The sequence below is a fragment of the Astatotilapia calliptera genome, chromosome 16, assembly GCF_964374335.1.
Source record: "Astatotilapia calliptera chromosome 16, fAstCal68.1, whole genome shotgun sequence".
NCBI classification, from domain to species: Eukaryota; Metazoa; Chordata; class Actinopteri; order Cichliformes; family Cichlidae; genus Astatotilapia; species Astatotilapia calliptera.
The window spans coordinates 14,981,714-15,000,459 of NC_137437.1; the positions used below are offsets into that span (position 1 = coordinate 14,981,714).

Below are 18,746 nucleotides of genomic sequence, written 5' to 3' on the forward strand. Positions count from 1 at the left end.
GGTTAAGAAAAATCCATTCAAGTTAGGAACACTGTTGAGGAGGCTGCTGCATCACTGTCAAAGTCTAAAAGTCAAGACACAGCTTCATGGATTAAAACACAGTGTTTACAACATGGTGCAAACCACTGGTTACGCTCAAGAAGAGGAAGGCAAGATTAGACATTTCATGACAAGATGTTGTCTGTGATCTCAAATTACTTTTTACTTTTGTGTTTCTTTGTCATTTGCCTTCTGGCCTGTGTGTGTCTTTCATATTCAGTGTTATTCTACAGCACTTTGGTCAGCCCTGTTGTTGTTTTTAAAAGTGCGTTATAAATAAACTAGAATGGTAGGGTCTCAGGTCCCCCTTACATCATCCTGATGCAGGTGAGGGCCAGTTCTTCTCAAATTGCATCTTGGCTTCTACTTTCTGGGCGTTTTTGCAGAAGAAGGAATCCAACTGGGACTGGCTGGACTAGCTGGCTTTGTTTTCCTCTTTAAAAAATATTCACATAAATAAGTGGTCGTGTCCCAGACTAATCAGATACAGTATTAAAAGAAAGCTTAAAATGATTCTTAAACTGGGACACAAAAGTTGTTTTACATACACTATGATAATGAATACACACAGATTTAAAAAGTAATCTTGCTGGGTGCAGCTCTACAATGTATAATTTTCCTTTTAATTGTTCCAGTTTTGCCAAAGTGATGTGTTTGTCTTTCTGGGAATGATAATGACATGACTGAAAAGTACCAAGTTGGTAATGATAGAGAAGTTCCAGTCGTGCAGTGATAATCACTTCTACAGGATTAAGTCCTGACCCACATCAGCTGAGCATATTAGCATTCTGAGAGAGCACTGCGGCAAGATTCCATACCAAGTAAATCCCTGCAGTTCATAGGATGGGAAAGAGGAAGGAAACATAGGACTGGTGGAGAGGAAAGCAGCCAAACAGACTGAATATGTGTGAAAGGCTGCTTCTTTCTTGTGTCAGGATTTCCACGTTTGCTGCATGCATGTTTTGTGGCGTGCGTTATAAGATCCTTCTCTCTGCAAGCCTGTGTTTGAAACCGCATGCTAGGAACTGATTTGCATCTTCTGCATTGAAAGAAATGTAAGTGACATTCCCTGCACCACAGCTACACTGGGCGGCTGATATTAAAGTTCCACTGAACTTTATGTAATTTTATTGATTTTCTTTCTTTTTAAAGCCACTGGCATTTCAATGCAGATGGCCCTGCACTGCCCGGAGCGCGAATCACAAAAACACAAACATAAGCAGAGGTTTTATGCTCTCCTTATTGCACACAAGAAGTGCCTCTAACCATTTCTCTCTTTTTTTTAAATCGAGTGAAGATCCTGCTTCATGGTACTTTTCACCTGTTTCTATTTTCAATGATGGTAGACTCTTTGATCTATGATATTGTCTGAAGTTTCAAACGCTAAAACGCCTCCAGTTGTCATTTGCGTGATGGAGGATTTGAAAGTGCAGCGTCTTCTAATAATTACGAAGTTTAGCGAGCAGCTTTTTAGTGGGCCTCCGTCTTGAATCTTTCACTCAGATTTACATTTGCTGTGGGTGTGAGCAAGCAGCAGATGGTTTGTTGGAAATAATGACAACATTGAACGACTGGCCCACTCAAAACTATTAAGGGCAAATTGTTTTTTGTTTTTTTTGTTGTTGTTGTTGTTGTTTTTTCCATCGAGAGTTTAATCATTTTGACCATCGGTGCAGTCAGTTCTGATAATAAAACAAAAAACTTAATGAATTGTGAAAGCGACAGATATGGCATCAAACCTACACAACCTTACAATTGTTTAGCCTCAGTTCTAACCTTTCCTAAAAATAGGAAACATGCCGCAGCATTTCATTGTCTTTTCTTCTTCTTTTGTTTTTTTTCCTTGTGCATGTTCTAGGCCTTCATGAATGTGCAGCACCCACAGATTTCTAACATTTTCCTAACAGGGGTAATGACATTGTTTGATAGAGTGATAAGAGCTCATGCATTGGACACAAGCCTGAAGTGGTTACAAACATTTGATCTAACTATGGTGCAAGCCATCTTTTAGGACTCACCTCCTGATTTGGACTGAATATAAAGGTTCATACATCCACATTAAGGATTACAATTAATTAAAGATGTATAGATCTTTAATCAGTGGACTTCAGCAGTCTTTATATTAACAGGAGAAGAAAAGACACATTAACCATATTTTCTGTAAAACACTGTTTCACTGAAACGACACTGCAGACTAGAGTGTCTGCTAAGAGTAGCATCCAGAAATTAACCTGTTCCCAGTGTCTTATTTATTATTCATATTATTTCATGTGAATAGCTGGGTCGACCATGCATTTTGCAGACCAGCATCATACACAAACTTTACGTCCTATGCTTTCTTTTTAAACATCCTTTTGACTTTCGATGTCCCATTCCCAGCTCCGCCTTAATTCCTCTTACATTTTCTTTTACTTTTTTTCCCCACAGTACTACAAACAAAACTGTGTGCATTCATGAATAACGAAGGTACAACAGGTCATCCATCACGCAGATCTGCATTGCAGTGGTTGTTGCTAAACTTCTGGGGTGACTCATTTGGAATCAAAGAAACTTTGCCTTATAAATCAGCGAGTACTTACTTTATAAATGTAGGTAATTAAAGTTAAATAACTTAAAATTAAAAAAAACTTCCTTTAGCAATTTGAAGCAAATCACACAGTGCAAATTCTCCAAAACTATCATTCAGATTTCTAGATTATAAATAGTGTTACACAAAAAAGTTAATTAATAATGTGCTTAATTATTCTTGCTCGGCTCTATATTATTATTTCTTAAAAATATGAAATACAAATTTCCATCTCAATAAAAAGGTTGAAGTATATGTCTACCTCTTAACAATATTTCCCTAACTGATAAAAATATATATATTATTCAGTTCTATTCTAGCTTACTTTACCACTATTAATTACTTCATATTATATAAATTATATTACATACACTTGTATTGTAAGTGTATTTACCTTATTACTAAATACTTTTCCAAGTTGTGACATTATTTGGTTTAGCAGGATTCAGAGACGACAGGTTATGACATTTGGGTTAATGTTGAAAAAAAACAACAACATGATATTGTTTGAATACTGGTAAACAGATTGTGTTTCCAATCACTCTGGACCTTTTCTGAATAAACCAAGCCATGAGTTTTTATTAACAGTAAAGCTCACGGCCTCATTTAAAATGCTCTATTCACAATTTAAAAAAACAAATATATTTGGGGAAAAGCTTAAAAAATATCCAGTAATTGAACAATGTATTGGATGTTTTAATCATATATGCTGTTTAAAATAGTTGCGTGTAAAGTTAATTTGTCAAATAAATGGTTAGCATTAGCCACCGATATCAGGACAAAGGTATCAAAAGCACCTGAGCTGCAAATTACACACACGCAGTAAGTAACAGTTGATTTGTTGCCACATGATCCCAGAACAAAAACAACTCTGTTTGCTCGATTTGCTGTTTGGCAACAAAAATCGCCATTTTTTTTGATCTGCTGTTCATGTGTTTGTTTATGACTGGCTGCCTGTTTGGAGAAAAATGGATGCTGGTAGCAAAAACTTTGTGATATACAAACTATGTGTTGAATTTTTCTTTGGAAAAGCATTTATTTGGGTGTTGAATACAAAACAAATGACTTTTTTGTTTGACAGCATACAGTAAAAATGATGACAGCTTCCCAGCTTTAACGACTCCAATCCGTTAACTAGAGTCATTGCACATAAAAACAATTAAAAAGCTTAACTATATTAAATTTAGTGTATTTCATTGGGCTGTGGCACTTCATTCTCATTATTGTTAGGTCGGCTGCTTGACCTTTGTGCTGAGCATCTTCATGACAACTAAAATCCATATGTAGTTAGCAAATATTTAGATCATATAACATGTCTGTTTTAGAGTTAAAACATCATATTCACATAGTCAGGAAACAGATGAGTATCACTATTAGATTAATAGAAAGAAAGGTACTTTTTAAATAAAGATTTTGTTGATGTGAGCATGAATTGCACTTGCTAACTGTGGTGTAATGTATTTAATGAAAATATAACCAGAACGTAGGTAATTTCTGATTAACAGCCCTACTTTAAGCCAGATTTTAGAGATATAGGACACGATGTTAATCTAATCTGTCTATTTTATGCATTGTAAATTTGTATCTTTATGAAATAAACAGTTGCTCCAAGCACATGCAGAGCATGAACACATGCAATATGCTGTTTAGTTTGCTTAACCAGTTGACCTAATTTACACGCATTTATTTGCATGCGGATGAGCACTCATGCAAGCAAACAATGTTCATTTTTTGGTGATAATTGAAAGACTTTTTTCCCCCAGATTGTGGATAAGCAAAGTGCACTTTGCAGTTACTATAGAAACCAGATCCCAGTTGCATTCTTCAAAAGTATTGATCCCCAAGGACCTAAAAAGTGAAAATAGGATATCATGCAATGTGTTTAGTTGCCTTCCAAACAAAGTCCTGGCAAGGACTTGTAGTTTGGATCGTCGAGAGAATAATCTGTTAGATTTCTGACAGTTAAGAAGTGACATTGTTACAGTTAAAGGTTATGGTCAAATTGACAGAAACTGAATAAGAATGACTGATGAGCCATCGAGATAAGGATTTATGCAGTGCAAGTCATTTAATCTCTTTTAGAGAAAAGGAGGCACTGATTGATGCTGTGCTCACCCCATCGCGTGATGGAGCATGTGTATTCTTGTAGGTAGACACACACACACACATGCAAATACACACACAAATCAAACCCATCCTGCCTCTCACAGGAAATCATTGCAGTAATTAACGTCCTAGCGCGCTCCCTCATTGCGATTCTGATTGGCTGAAAGTCATCCTAAGAAGCAGCTCGGCACAGATCCCTCAGGTATTTTGCAAGAGTGAAATTATCCCAGTGCTTGCCAAGTACCATGGGACACCATCAGCCTGTGTTAGTGTGTAAACATTTCTGTTTTCCCCAGTGCCCCTGTCCCAGTGTCTCCAGCCCACATGGCACAAGTCATTTGTCAGCCTTGATTTAGATTTCTCAACACATAGGCCTCCTGCGGCCGAAGCTCAATCTGCGCTCCTACTCAAAAGCCCAAAATTTACCGGACATGGTCTTGGCGAGGCAGGGGAGGGTTGGTGTGAAGAACTGGATGATGAGTCATAAATTGAAAAACAGAGAAAGAGTGGACAATCGAAAGAAGCGTGAGGTGGGGAAAAAACAAAGAAAGTGAGGAGGGGTAGTGAAGTCTGTGAGGTGGTTTTGACTCAAGTGGTATGTTGAGATTTCAGGGTTAGGCTACAAAATGAGAGGGTGAGAAAGAGTATGGAGTGCTAGAGGTGTGATAAGAGGCAGAGCTGTGGAAGTGACGAGAGGAGGGCACCGCTTTGTTATAGGAAGGAGTGTGTGTGTGCGTGAATGTATATTTCTGGATGTGTGTGGATGTGCTTTGACGGGTGCATAAAAAGAGGGAAGGTAGAGGAAAAATGGGATTTTGGTGATGCTGAGAAGATGAGTGAAAGCTTTAGAAGAAAACTCAGAGAAAGACTACAAAAGAATGACATACAGAAGGTTTATCTCTTCATGAAGTGGACATGTGGGATCTCTAGAAATGAAATAAAAGAAATAGTATTAACCTCTTTTTGTGTCAAGGCAACAAACCCTTTTTTTTCTATAGCAACATTACAAAGCTTTGATTTCCTAACTAGCTTCAGCTTATCTGATATAGCAGCAGATGTTCTTGGGGATCATTACATTATTCTGTTTTACTGTGTTCAGCTATAATTAAAACAAAAATTTAAAATGGAAATTTGGAGAATGCATAAATACCTCCGGGTCTTTCATCTGTTATTCTTGCTATGAATGTTGATTTCATGACATTTGTGTGAATAAAAAGTGACCAAAAATAAAGTGGGTATTTTCAGAGTGGATCAGTGAAAGTACTTTTATGTTTATGGCCTGTTTCAGGTTTTGGAAATGTGTTATATTTCTTTTTGCAGGTGTATAATCTGCATGCTTTTGTTTGAGTTCACAACGCTATACTGAAAATCATTTGCACCTGGTCATATGATTGCATCTGCAGAAAAGAGTGAACTCTCCTTACCATGGGGTCAGCACAAAGTTGCATATCTGCAACTGCTAAAAATAATTTGTCTTGGACTCTGAACAATGTTTCAGCCATTACAGTCACTTTCTTCTCTACCCTGCTTTTGTTTTAGGATGTGTGCGTCTTGAAAATATGCTATAACGGTGTACTTTCTTGGTTTGCTGAATAGCCTGAGAGTCCTAATAGAGTTATTTCTAACTCAGTGACCTTTTCTGTATATGTCCTGCTACCCACTGAAAAATCCACTGCTGCATTACTGTGGACTTTGGTGAAGAGGCACTTAACATTGCATCTATTCCCCGACTTTGGTGTTCCTCTTGTCTCTTCAAAATCCCTAAAAGCAATCAGGACTCAGCACAGCAAACCTTAAATTTAAATTTAGGCCTCAATTTGTGTGATCATTTCTGTTAAAATAAAACTTTACACTGTTGCAGAATCGTTCTTTTTTCTGCAGTTTATCCATATTTAGTTTTTTCTTGTTTTAACTCATTAACACGTGCCTTTCCTGTCTCATTAATACCTCAGCAGGTTTACTACCCTTCCCACGCACACAGAGTTTTATCCCCCCGCCCCCTCCACACACACACACACACTTGTCTTAACTTTAAACTACTGTATGACACCTACTGTGTTACAGATTATTTCTTACAGCTCTCATTAATTCCAAACAGAGCTCTTATAGCTGGTTTGTATAAGAGTAGAATAATCATATTTTGCAATCATTTCACACGCCTTCAATGATTCTTATTGAGCTTTCTCAAAGCCCAGACAGCCTTTAACTTAAAACATATTTTAAAAAATGTGATCATATAAAAATTAAGCTTTCTTTAGTCTGTTTAAAATACATTTTTATACATTCTAAACTTTCTTGAGGCAGTGCTTTGTATTTTAGGCTGGATATATGGATGTCAGTAAGGGAATAGAGGGCTTTTCTGTTGACATAAGTTGGATGACACAAATGTTTGATGGTCTGTGCTGGTGTGACCTAACCTTAGATACTGAGCTCCGGTTTTAATTGAGTTAGTCAGACTCCGGTTGGTATTCCGGTCAGTGGGTCAGTGCCTGCAGCCAGGCCCCTGTTGGGCCATTCGTTAAAGTGATGTTCTTCGTCAAGTGTTCAAATCTCACCATTTAATTGGCATCCAGTTCCCTGGATAGGAGCCAATTACAGATCCCTCTATATTTGACTTTGTATCTCTGTGCTTATCCATTAGCTGCAAAGTTCTTCTATCATTTTCCTCCCTGCTCCTTTCTTCCTTTTGTTTCTTTACATTATTGTCGTCCCAACACCTTCAATTTTTTTTTTCAAAATAAACGGCAAAGTGGGAAAAAAAGCTTTCTCGAGGTTCCTAGAAGGCAGTTTATGACACCCACTGACACTGAATGAAAATTGCATTTATTTTTTGTCTCTTTTTGACTATAAAAGGAGATTTTACATGAACTCAGATTACTAGGAAAAGTGATTCCAAAAACCCTCTGGTGTAAAATGGAAAGGGGAGATGTGGGGCCGTAAGAAATAATAAGACATGGGTAATGAAGGCACTTTGTGAGAAAGCAATTCAAAATCGAGTGTGCAGAAAGGTTAGAAGACCAAAGGTTTGAAACGTGGGTGAGTCGGCATGTTTTGTGAAATTTTATTTCTGTTCCCACGGTGGACAGTTTCATACTGGATGATCAGAACGTTCAAAAAGCTGATCTTTGAGTAAAAGTTGGGGAATGAGCACTTGTTGCCACACTGATAAAAGAACATTTATTAAGTTCGCTATCACATAATCATATAATCCCCCACAGTGCCTCTTGTGGTATAATGAGCCTCTGTGTTTCCCTTCCTCGGACAAAGCACCTATTATGTCATCAAAAAGGGACGCTTAGCAGACGAAAGGGGAGATGAAAGCGAGGGCACCAACTACCTGTTCACAAAGGCCGTAATTTTTACCGGTAATTAAAGGCTTACATTTCCCTGATGGATCGTCGGGGGCCACAGAACAAACGAGGAGAAGGAGCAACAGAGAGGGAAAGACGCAGGATTCTCCTCTGTTAAAAGCTCTCAGGCTTGTAATGGTAATTAAGGGCTTGTCTCTGGAGAGGGCACGATATTAGAGCTGCAGAGAAGCTGAGGTGGCGGAGGGGGTGGGCCCTAACTCTTTTATGTTCTCATTGCCCTTACTCATTCCTCCACTTATTCTGCCCCAAATCTTCCAATCCATCTTTTTACTGTACTTCTCACCCCTCGATATCCCCCGCCTCACACCGACTTCCGCAATGCAGAGCAAAAGTAATCAGTTCAGCCAACGTCATCGTTCCACATCAGCTCACCAGAGTGCTACGAACAAATAGCCACATCTTTACATACAGTGGAGCTTTTTTCACAGATTCCAAGATGTTCGAAACGCTGCACAAACAAGCGGAGGACTTTTCAGTTTGTCAGGAGTCAGAATTTTGTTTTGACCCTCCTCCAAGCAGAGCCAGCTTTGATTGCTGCTCACTGTCAATATATCCACCAGGATCCTGATGTCATTACAGTACGTATCTTTACTGTATTCTCTGTCCTGACGGAGCCTGCTGAGCTGCTGCTACCTTGCACGGTAGGTGTAGTCATGGTAACCTGCAGGCAGCTAAAGAATAGAAATGTTGACAGACAGATTTGGACTTTCCTGTGCTCCAACTCCCCACTCCTGAAACAGTAAACACACTTGCCTGCTTACGGTTCTCTAGAGATTTCACCTCCTGCATCGAGAGATGAGCACAGACAAGAAGCGGGATCAGGTATTTTTAGCAAAGGGGACTGGAATGAGAATTTCAAGGAGTCACCCGGGAATGCTGAATAGCTGTCATTCACCTTCTTTTCTCAATGCCGCCGTTGTCGTTACTTTCCGGCTCCCCTTACTCTTCCTCTGTCTCCCATCCTAGCCTTGAAAAAGGCACGTGTTTAAGGCATTCTACAATGTGAGTGTGGGGTGAATATGAGGCTGGATATAGTTTACAGAGTAGGCGCGCTCAGAAAATGTATGGCCTATCCATTTTTAACTACTCAAAGGGACGTTATTACATGTGCAACACGTGCACACAGACACAATACACATCACAATGCACCAGCCAAAGAAGGTTTGACATGTATCATAGTTTTGTTGTTTTCCAACTTGTTCACTCTCTTATCCTCTCTCTGTGCAAAAAAGGATTACACAGTACTGTGTGCACTTTTTCATGCTTGTTTCACACCTTGTGGGGGAAGAATCATGACTGACAGGACTTGTATCAGATTCTCCTGCAGAGATATCCACAGGAAATCTTCACAAACCCTTATTTCTCTCTCTCTCTCTCTCTTTCTCCCGCTCCCTCTCTCACTCTCTCTCCCCTTCCCTCCCTCCCCCTCATATATGCATATGCACACACTAACACTTTCTTCTTGGCCATTTTATTGAAAGCTTAAAATACCCAGAATTTAAGCCTGTGTCTAAAACTAGGCTGTGGGATATTGCTGTTTGCCATAAAAACCTTGTACAATAACTCAGCTTTTGGTGGTTTGTCCATTCGGATGGATTACAAGGACCTATATAACAGTGGGGAGCAGAACTATTCTATTAATATCTCAGGAGAAAAATATATTGCAACAATGATATTGTACAGCAAAAAGAAAAGAAGGGAAACACTGCATGGCTCAGAGGGCTTATCTGAAAGGTGCTTTTCAGTGCAGCAGGTGAAATCTTTAAAAAAAAAAAACGAGTTGTAGAAGCCCTCTTATTTCAGGTAAAATTATATAGTTCAAGTTTATTCTTTGAGGGAAAACAGACGAGTGTGTATGCGCTCTAAGTCTTCTTTGGGGGTCTGACAAGAATTAAATATCAGCCTGTGGTGGCAATCAATCAACACATGTGCTATGATATGTAACCCCTGGAAGGTGCGCAGCTTATTAAGGCTGTATTTAGGTCGGGTGGGTTTGAATATTGCAGCAAATATTGCCAAAGTGTTGATGCGGCTTCTGCTTTTGGATGCTTGACTTTCACTGTACAAATTGATCGACATGTTGAGTTTGTAGAAAGCTGTTTTCACGTTCATCTGCTCCACATGCACATATGGGCCAGTGCTTGTGACATCACAACCGACGTGAAAGCCAGTGATGGCTACCCAAAAAAACAAATTACACAAGCACAAGTGTAAAATTGAAATCTTTCGTGCACAATACTGTGCGTAGGGCCCTTTATTTTTTTATGTGAGAGAATAAGCAGGTGTGTTTGAGAGTGCTCTTCTGTTTTTAAGTGAATAATATTTGTTGGGAACCTGTTATGGACAGCGTGCCCCTTTGGGGTTGCTTCAGGAAGGGCATCTGGTGTAAAAAGCTGCCAAATCAAATATGTGGAGCTACCCGCTGTGGACCCCTTGTGAATAACGGAGCAGCTGAGCTTTATAGCAGTTCTTGTATAACATTGTAATTAAAAGTCCTCCTTCCAGTGAACAAGATGTATGAAAGAAGATTATACATGTAGCTGATTCCCTTTTCTGAATGAGGACGCTAAGATGGCCGGAAACAAGAAGACTGATTGTCATATTAATACATTTTTATTCTGCTGTTTTTGTTTGATGTGTATGATTTTATCACAGTAACAGCAATTTTTCATTGTCAATTCCATGTTTTCTCTACACTTCAAATAGTCTATTTATTATTTTAGGGCCACCCCTTCCTAAAAATTGGCAAAGTGCATCTTCAGGGTGAGAAAAAACACTCACATGTGATGTGCAAGACTGTGCCTTACCTTGAAAACGAAGTACCGAGAGAACAATTGTGCTGAGGACTAGAGTGTGTTATGAAACATCAAACCCACCCTGAATATGACTTTTTCAAAAGGCTCTCCGGATTGTTTCTTATCCTACAAATAAAACATGATGGTGGCTGTCACACGCAGTAACAGCACACAACTCCGCTCTAAGCAGTGGCACGAGAACGACACGTGTATTCAAGGAGAATGAGTTGAGACGGAAAAGAAAGAACTGACACGATGTGTATGTGTGTGTCTGTTAGTTTCTAATCATGTTCATATATGCATAGTGTTATTGTTGGGGGGGGGGGGGGGGGGGGTTCTGTCTGTCTGTCTGTTCATTCATCTGCCCCTCTGTCGGCGTATCTGTCAATCTCGCTGTGTGCTCTGTGCATCTCTGCTGAGTTTGGACAGCATCTGCAGAGTGTTTTCTGTGCAAGGTTTGTTTTCCTCTCCTCTGGCTTGGAAAGTATTCCTCTGTGTGAATCTGAGTGCCAGCTCTGTGAGGCCTAATTATCCCAAATACTGTGAAATCAGCTAAACATGCACCAAGAGTTGATGCAAATCAAATTTATGACCCTGTGCAGCACACATTATTTTATAGTCTTTAAAAATTTGATCAGCATTTCTGGTTTCACTCAATCATTTATTGCATTTCACAGTAAAGGCCTGCCCAGCATGAGGGTTGGCTTGTTTTTTGGCTGCTAGGTTTCATTCCACTATATTGTCTAATAAAGAGCTTCTTTTGTGATCCCTTTGAAAAGTAAAATGTGTACCTATCCTTATTTGACATGAATATATTTAGTGTGCTCTAAAAGCATTCAAAAAGCTCATTCATTCAAGTTGCTGTAGACATAAGTGTTTCCCAAATAAATGTAATGTAGTATAATGGGCATTATAAATTCTAGTGGCTGGTAAAAACTGAACAGCTTGTTACTTTACAGAGGTTTTGTCACAATGTGCCGATAAAGTAGATATTTAATCCACAGAAGACAGAAAACGAAAAATTTAAGCTGCTATTAATTCCCTCACCCCGAACCAGTCACAGTAGATGACGGCCCCTCAATGACCCCGAAGTTTTCTTCCTGTTAAATAGGAGTTTTTCTTTCTCCCTGTTGCCAAGTGCTTGCTCGTAGGGGGTCACGTGATTGTTGGGGTTTTGATATTGTACGGTCTTTACTTTGTGATGTAAAGCACTGATGTTGTCACAAATTGGCACTATGCATCCATCCATCCACTTTCGCTTATACAGTTCAGGGTCGCAGAGGAACTGGAGCCTATGCCAGCTACCATATGAAATTAAACATTGAAATAAATTGAAAATTTATTTAATTTCCCCAGAAGAACAGTTTGTAATCTGAACCCAAACTGTTTAGTTGCAGTATATATGTATAGCATATATACTGGCCATTATTAGCTATTTGCCAATATATCAGTATCAGCATTGACAACACCCAATAAATCAACATTTATAAAGTAAAGATGAGTTGGTAGAAACACTCTTCAGCCGTGTCATGTGTTTTCATGTTGCATAGTTTGTCCACCAGAGAGCGCTCTGCAATTTCCCTGTCTGCAACACATGTTTGAAACACAACAAATACAACAACCAGCTAAACAGACCAGAGTCAGAGTGTGAAAGAGTCAAGCCACAACTAAAGATTATTTTTCCTAAATAACTAAACATACCAAATGTTAGGCAAATTTGTTTATGTTTTGTGTATTTGAAAGAAAAAAATATGAGTCGATATATCAGTATGAGTTTGACTCTGTTTGATAAATGCAGCCATTGTCTTGATAAAAGATTTGAATGAAACCCAAAGTTAAAAGAAACAACTGGTTTGTTATTTTAGTGGTAACTTCTTGCCAGTACCAATTTTACTGATGACATGACTACAAGAATTACCAACACCCAAACTAATGAAAAGTAGACATTGTGTATGCAAACTTAAAAGGTTTTGTACAACTGTTTCTCTATTTAAGCCGTTTGCTGGTGTGGCTACATTCTAGGACCTCTTAAAACATCATATTTTAAGTTTTTCAGACAGACAAATAAAAGATGCCATCTCTGAGAAAGGCATGTTCTGAAAGCTAGATTAATAAGGGCACTGGGTCCACTTTGTATAACTACATCCCATCGCCTCATGTATATACCCAGCTATAGTAATAATAGGGTCAAAATGTATTTTTATATTATACTGTTCCCTACCAAATATTTATTTGTTGCTATAGGAGGACCAAAGATGTAGTCTGTGTGGAAGACTCATAGAGACATTGGGCAGAAGTGGGAAAAAAGGGGTGGTTCTTAAGTCTAATTTCCATCAAGCGCCGTGACCAACTCTCAGCCGAGGGGAGGATGTCAATCACTCAGATTACATGGATTTGTTCCACACCCACGCATGTGTGAAGGCAGTAACAACACACAAAGACATGCACATAGAAACGCACACTCAGGCAAACACTTAATCACGCTCTTGTGCTGTACAAGACGCGCATCCACTCAGCGGGGGATATTTTTCACGCCTAATCTTGCCAAGTCTTGTAATGGCACACTTATTTATGAACTTCAATAAATTAAAAAGAGATTTGAATTTTTGAGTTTTCACCAAAAGCTAGAATGCTTATTATTCAGGAGACATGGATGGTGGTGGTTGGTGACAGGTATTAAACCAGTGATGCTGTTACATATTATATACGACCTGTTCCCTTGAAAGCTTTTCTGAAGCCAAATTTAACTTTGGAGGGTTTTCCTGAACTTATCTTTTGCCTAAAAATTCAGTAAAAATTCACTCTCAGAGTCAAAGTCAACACAGAGATCATTAATGGAAGTTTCCAAATGTTACAAACTTCTCTGAGACTAATAACAGATTATAATAATAATGATACTGCTATTGGGTTTGACAGCATGGGAGAGATTTTGAAAAGCTGTTCCTCCTTTGCAGCTAGTACAAATGATCAACCTCATTGTTCCAGTTCTGGTTAATAGTCCTCCTACCATCTGCTCCAAGTCTGGCTGGCTTAGCATCATAATAGTTATGGCAATCTTGCCTAGCTTAAACAGGACATACATACATATATATATATGCCTGGGTAATACTTATATGCATTTCTCTGCTGCCTTGCAAAGAGTCGTCCACCTTTCTCTTCACCTTGCCAATTAAAGCGCAGCTGGAGGTATGCATTGCACATGTAGCACCAGGGGAGCGCAAGTGTCATTTCAAATAACTTGGGTGTTATTTCAGCTGCACACTGAAGTGCTGAAAGAAAATAAGCCTCTAAAGGTATAAAAAAAAAAAAAGCTGTTCAGTGTTCAATGCAGGCAGAGAACGTGGTGCATGTGACCCTGCAGACAGTACTGAACGCCATGTAATAATCAGTCGGGATGAAATTACATTCAAATATCCAACTTCAAACACACGTACAAATCAGATGTTTTAAATGGCGCAGACGATCTTTCGTTTATGATTTATTAACCAATCTTCTTTATTTTTAATAATAATATGAATAAAGATTTGTAAATCTTTATTCATATTAAAGGATAAACTTTCAGTCTTGACTTTTAAGCCAAAATAAACCAGAAGAACTGAATCAGCTAAAAAAAATCATATATCATCAAAAGCTCCAAAAAGCTGTGTAGTGCACCGCTGGTATTATTTGTTCAATCAGAGCCTCAGCAATGTTTTTATGTATTACTTGAATGTACAGGATGAGCTGATAATGCAAGAGAGCACACATGTGCCCTATGAGCACTTTATCAGACTAATTGGCCACCATCCTGCAACAAAATGTCCAGCTTTACACTGTATCGACTGTGACGATGATGTTGCAGGTGCAACACCACCCACCGGCATTCTGGAAGTAACAAAGGTGGCTGTGAGAGCGTTTCAGGGAGTGCTGCATTTGGATTAGAATAAGACAGCAGGAGGCCTTCAAGTGTTTCCTGTGATTCCCAGGCAGCTCAGTGGAGACTTCCTCTCCAGGCAGCGGCTGCTGGCAGCTTGACATTCCTAGTTTACAATTGATCTGAGGGATATACGAACAGCAGGGGGCAGATTTATAAACAGAGGAAAAGGTAGATACTGCATCTGGGTCACACACAGAGACACGGAGTTGCCTGTAATGTGTAATTTTGTGCCGTATGTGCATGTTAAAAAATTGGATCTGATTATATAGTAAAGTATTTTTGTACCAAGTTCTCTGTACATGTGCATGTGAGTGGTTGTGTTTGTATGTGTGTGTGTTGCACGCAGGAGGTTCCTATTTTGTAGGTAGAGCGTGTAGCCTTTGTAGAGCCCGGCTGTGCACAAATACCCAGCTGAGAGAGGCTGTTGAACTTTGGAAATGTCAGACACGGCTCCTCACAGACAGCGCTATCAGTTCATTCCTGGGTGTCCTCCCATCCTCCTTCCCTGCACGCCACAAAACTTTCCTTATGCTGAGAGAGAGAGACCCGCTGAAATCTTTTGTAGCTGTGTCTCGGTTGTTGACAGGAGGAGCACAGAGAAAACGAGTTCTTAGTTCAAACACAAACAATCTTCTAAAGAATAACCCTTGTCGGCACAGCTCTGAAGATGTGTGACCGGTGGCACAGCCGGGGCATCCCAGAAAAAGGTGGTGGGCTACACTGTGGTGTGCAGTGGGTTCAAAGATCACAGTGAGGGAACAAAGAAAAAATCCTTGTATAATATGTAATGCAAGAGAAGAGACTTGCAGTAAATCCTTAAATATTTAGTTTTGACTCTTACAAAAAAGATCTGACTTAGACGTAGTTGCTTTTGAAGTTGGTGTTAAGTAGCAGAGTTTCCCTTGGATTCCCAACACAAGTGCTGTAACATACTAATCGGGATTAACAAATGCAAACCTTGCACTGCGGCTTGTATATCCTGCTGCGAAACAGGCAAAAAGCATCTGCGTCATCCCCCCAGCCTCTTCACGTCTTTCTCCCGGCGCTTCCCAAATCACAGATCCGACTCTCCTGAGAGGAGTCTCAACCCACTTTACAGTATGTGCTACGGGATCAAATCATATGTATATTGTTTACACGTCGCTTGTGGTTTGCCGAGATTACTGCGCTCTGGGCGTTTAGTGAATGCCACCTCGCTGGAACGAAAAATAAATGCATTCACAGTGTATGCCAGCCACGCTTTAGCTTTAGTTTAATACATGCAAAGTTCATGGACACTGAAGTTCTTGCATGATTGATGACGTGTTGCCAGCTTTAATCAGCTCACAGTTGTGCTGCTTGTAATATTTGATTCATTATGTATATATGTATATTTCTTTAATTTATTTATTTATTTATTGCTTTTTATCTCAGATTCATTTATGATTTATCTCTAGGCTTTCTCGAATTATAAAAACGCTGCCAGCAGCTTTAGTGCGGTAGATTTCAACTGAAACTTTTTTAATTGGTAGTGAAGTATCACCTTTTCTTCCATGCAAATACTTGCCCTCTGTGTTGAACCACAGAGATAATCCTTTCATTCACAGAACCAAGAATCCATCGGCTCCCCAGTGACAATTACTTCTTCCCTCCACATATCAACTCGCAGCAAACTGTAGTTGTTGACTCCTGACCTCCCTTCATACCCAGCAGCAGCTCTAAATAAAATGATGTGTCTGTCTCCGCTCACTTCCTTTTGCCTTATTTTTTCCAATGCACTGTCTCCAGGGGGATTCTGGAAAGCTCTTGAGTGCCCTCATGTGTTCATTACTTGCTTTATGATCAGTGTGCTTTGTGTGTGGCCAAATGGGCATTTAAAGCCGACGTTGAAAGGAAAGCCTGTCTCCTTAAATAGCAGACGCACATCCCCCAAACTAGTTGAGGATGGGCATATTTTCACTTTCCCTCATCAGACGGCATTTGTGTGCAGATTTGCAAAGTGTGTATTTGTGAGTCTATGAATGTGTGAAGTGTGTGTCACACCCTATGTGTGTATGACGCATAAAATAAAAAGAGTTGGTAGAATTGGAGTATCTGTGCGATATCACTGACTTTAAAGCCCTGCATAGCATTTGACACAATATTTTTTCAGGTTGTGCATGTGAGCTGTATGCCTTTAACACAACAGCAAGACCATCGAGCATGACAGCATGTCATCTCCTGTTTTGTTTTGTGGTTTTTTGCAGGAAGCGCCCTGAACCTTACCTGCCGGGCATTTTTTGGCTACAGCGGCGATGTCAGCCCCCTCATCTACTGGATGAAGGGGGAGAAGTTCATAGAGGACCTGGATGAAGAGAGAGTCCAGGAGAGCGACATCAAGTAAGGAACACAGGGCTACAAATCACCTCCCTGGACTTGGCAGTAATGAGGAATTAATAGCAGATGTAGATAAATTTACCCCATAATATTAAAGGACGATGCAAATGGTTTCGCATCTCTTAGCCCATTAACTCCAAATTGCATACACTAAACCAACCATTTTCCAGAGATGTATTCCCTGCCTTCTAAGCAGCTGCTCTTTTCAATTAATTACACTACAGCATGAACACGATGCAGAGGCTTGAAATTTGTTAGAAACTGTAATTTATTTGTTTTATTACCTCTGATATATTTTTTGTCAGTTAAAATACATTATTGTCCTGTGGACACAAACACTGCTGTACAAAAAAATGTAGATGAATGTAAAAAAAACAATGTGAGGACACCTTCAAAAGTTGGCCTATAAGTCAAGTAATTTCAGTCAAAGTGCTACAAAAAGAAAAAAGCAACCCTGATCTAATCGATATTTGGTATCTCATGCCTCTCATGCCTGGATGCAGCTTCATCTTCATCTCTCTTATTGTAATTAGGCTGTTATTTATGATCATTATGAAAACTAATAAAAATGTATGACTGAAACATTCAACATTTAAGCGTTCCTCATAATAGAAATGTGCACTCATAAACTCTTTCTGTTAGTTTAGAAAAAAAAAGAACAAAAAAGAAGAAGAAAAAAAAAGTTTTGACTTGAAATCTGGAAAGAAATCGTGGGGTATTAAAGTGGTTGCCTGTGTCTTACTGGGAGCTGCTGTCTCTCCATGACCAGCGCTTTTCCCTCTCCTTATCTCTGACAGAGCAGGATGCAGCACAAGCCCTGAGAATAGATTGAGATGATGCTGAACACATTTGTAAAAAGCAGTTTATATAACTTCACCTCGCTTAAGGTCTTTGTGCAACATTGCAAAGACTCCACTGACAAGCCTCGCTCCGGAGGCTGTGAGACATTTAAAACAAGCCCATCTTCGTGTCGCTCCCCTCCTAGTGGTGTAGCACATTTAAACAAGTCCATTCTCTGGTCCATGTGCATGTTTCCCATTAGAGCTGTTTGGAGAGGCTGCAGCTCCTGGGAGACAGCCCTGTCAGATGGTTAACAACTGCCATTTTTCACACCGCCACCACTATGCTATCTCCCCCGCTGCACCCACCTAGAGCAGCATGCAGATGGGCCATGGGGAGCTGAGGAGAAGTGCTAGAAGGGAAAGAGAGAAAGAGCGGGAGAAAACAGAGAGGAAGAAAACAGGAAAGACGAGTGAAACGAGTTGAGAAATATTCACAAATCAATGAAGAGTAAAGTGAAGAGGGATGTTATCATGAGTTGTTTAGCACACTGGTATGAGTATGCAGAAGAAACAGATTGCTGTTTAACCAACCCCTCTCTGCCCCTGCCTTTGTCACCAGGATTCCGCCACTCGCTGGCTGAGGGGTGATCATTTTAATAATTTAAATCATATTTCATGCAGGAGATCAATAATATATCCGATTATCCACTTTCTCCTACTGATGCTGCTCTTGAAGGATTCAGCAAACGACTTGATTTTACTTAAACGCACACAGCCAGACATGTATGAGGGTCAAAAAATGACAGGAAATTTAAA

General features: G+C 39.6%; 1 protein-coding gene across 4 annotated transcripts in view; it reads left to right on the top strand.

Annotated features, from left to right (window-relative positions):
• il1rapl1a (interleukin 1 receptor accessory protein-like 1a) overlaps window positions 1-18,746 on the top strand; it is a 187,776-nt gene that overhangs the window by 144,672 nt on the left and 24,358 nt on the right. For all 4 annotated transcript variants that reach the window (XM_026145483.2, XM_026145485.2, XM_026145487.2 and 1 more), the window contains exon 7: window positions 17,019-17,151. In XM_026145483.2, the coding sequence (XP_026001268.1) occupies window positions 17,019-17,151 (133 nt within the window). The remainder of the gene's footprint in view (window positions 1-17,018; window positions 17,152-18,746) is intronic.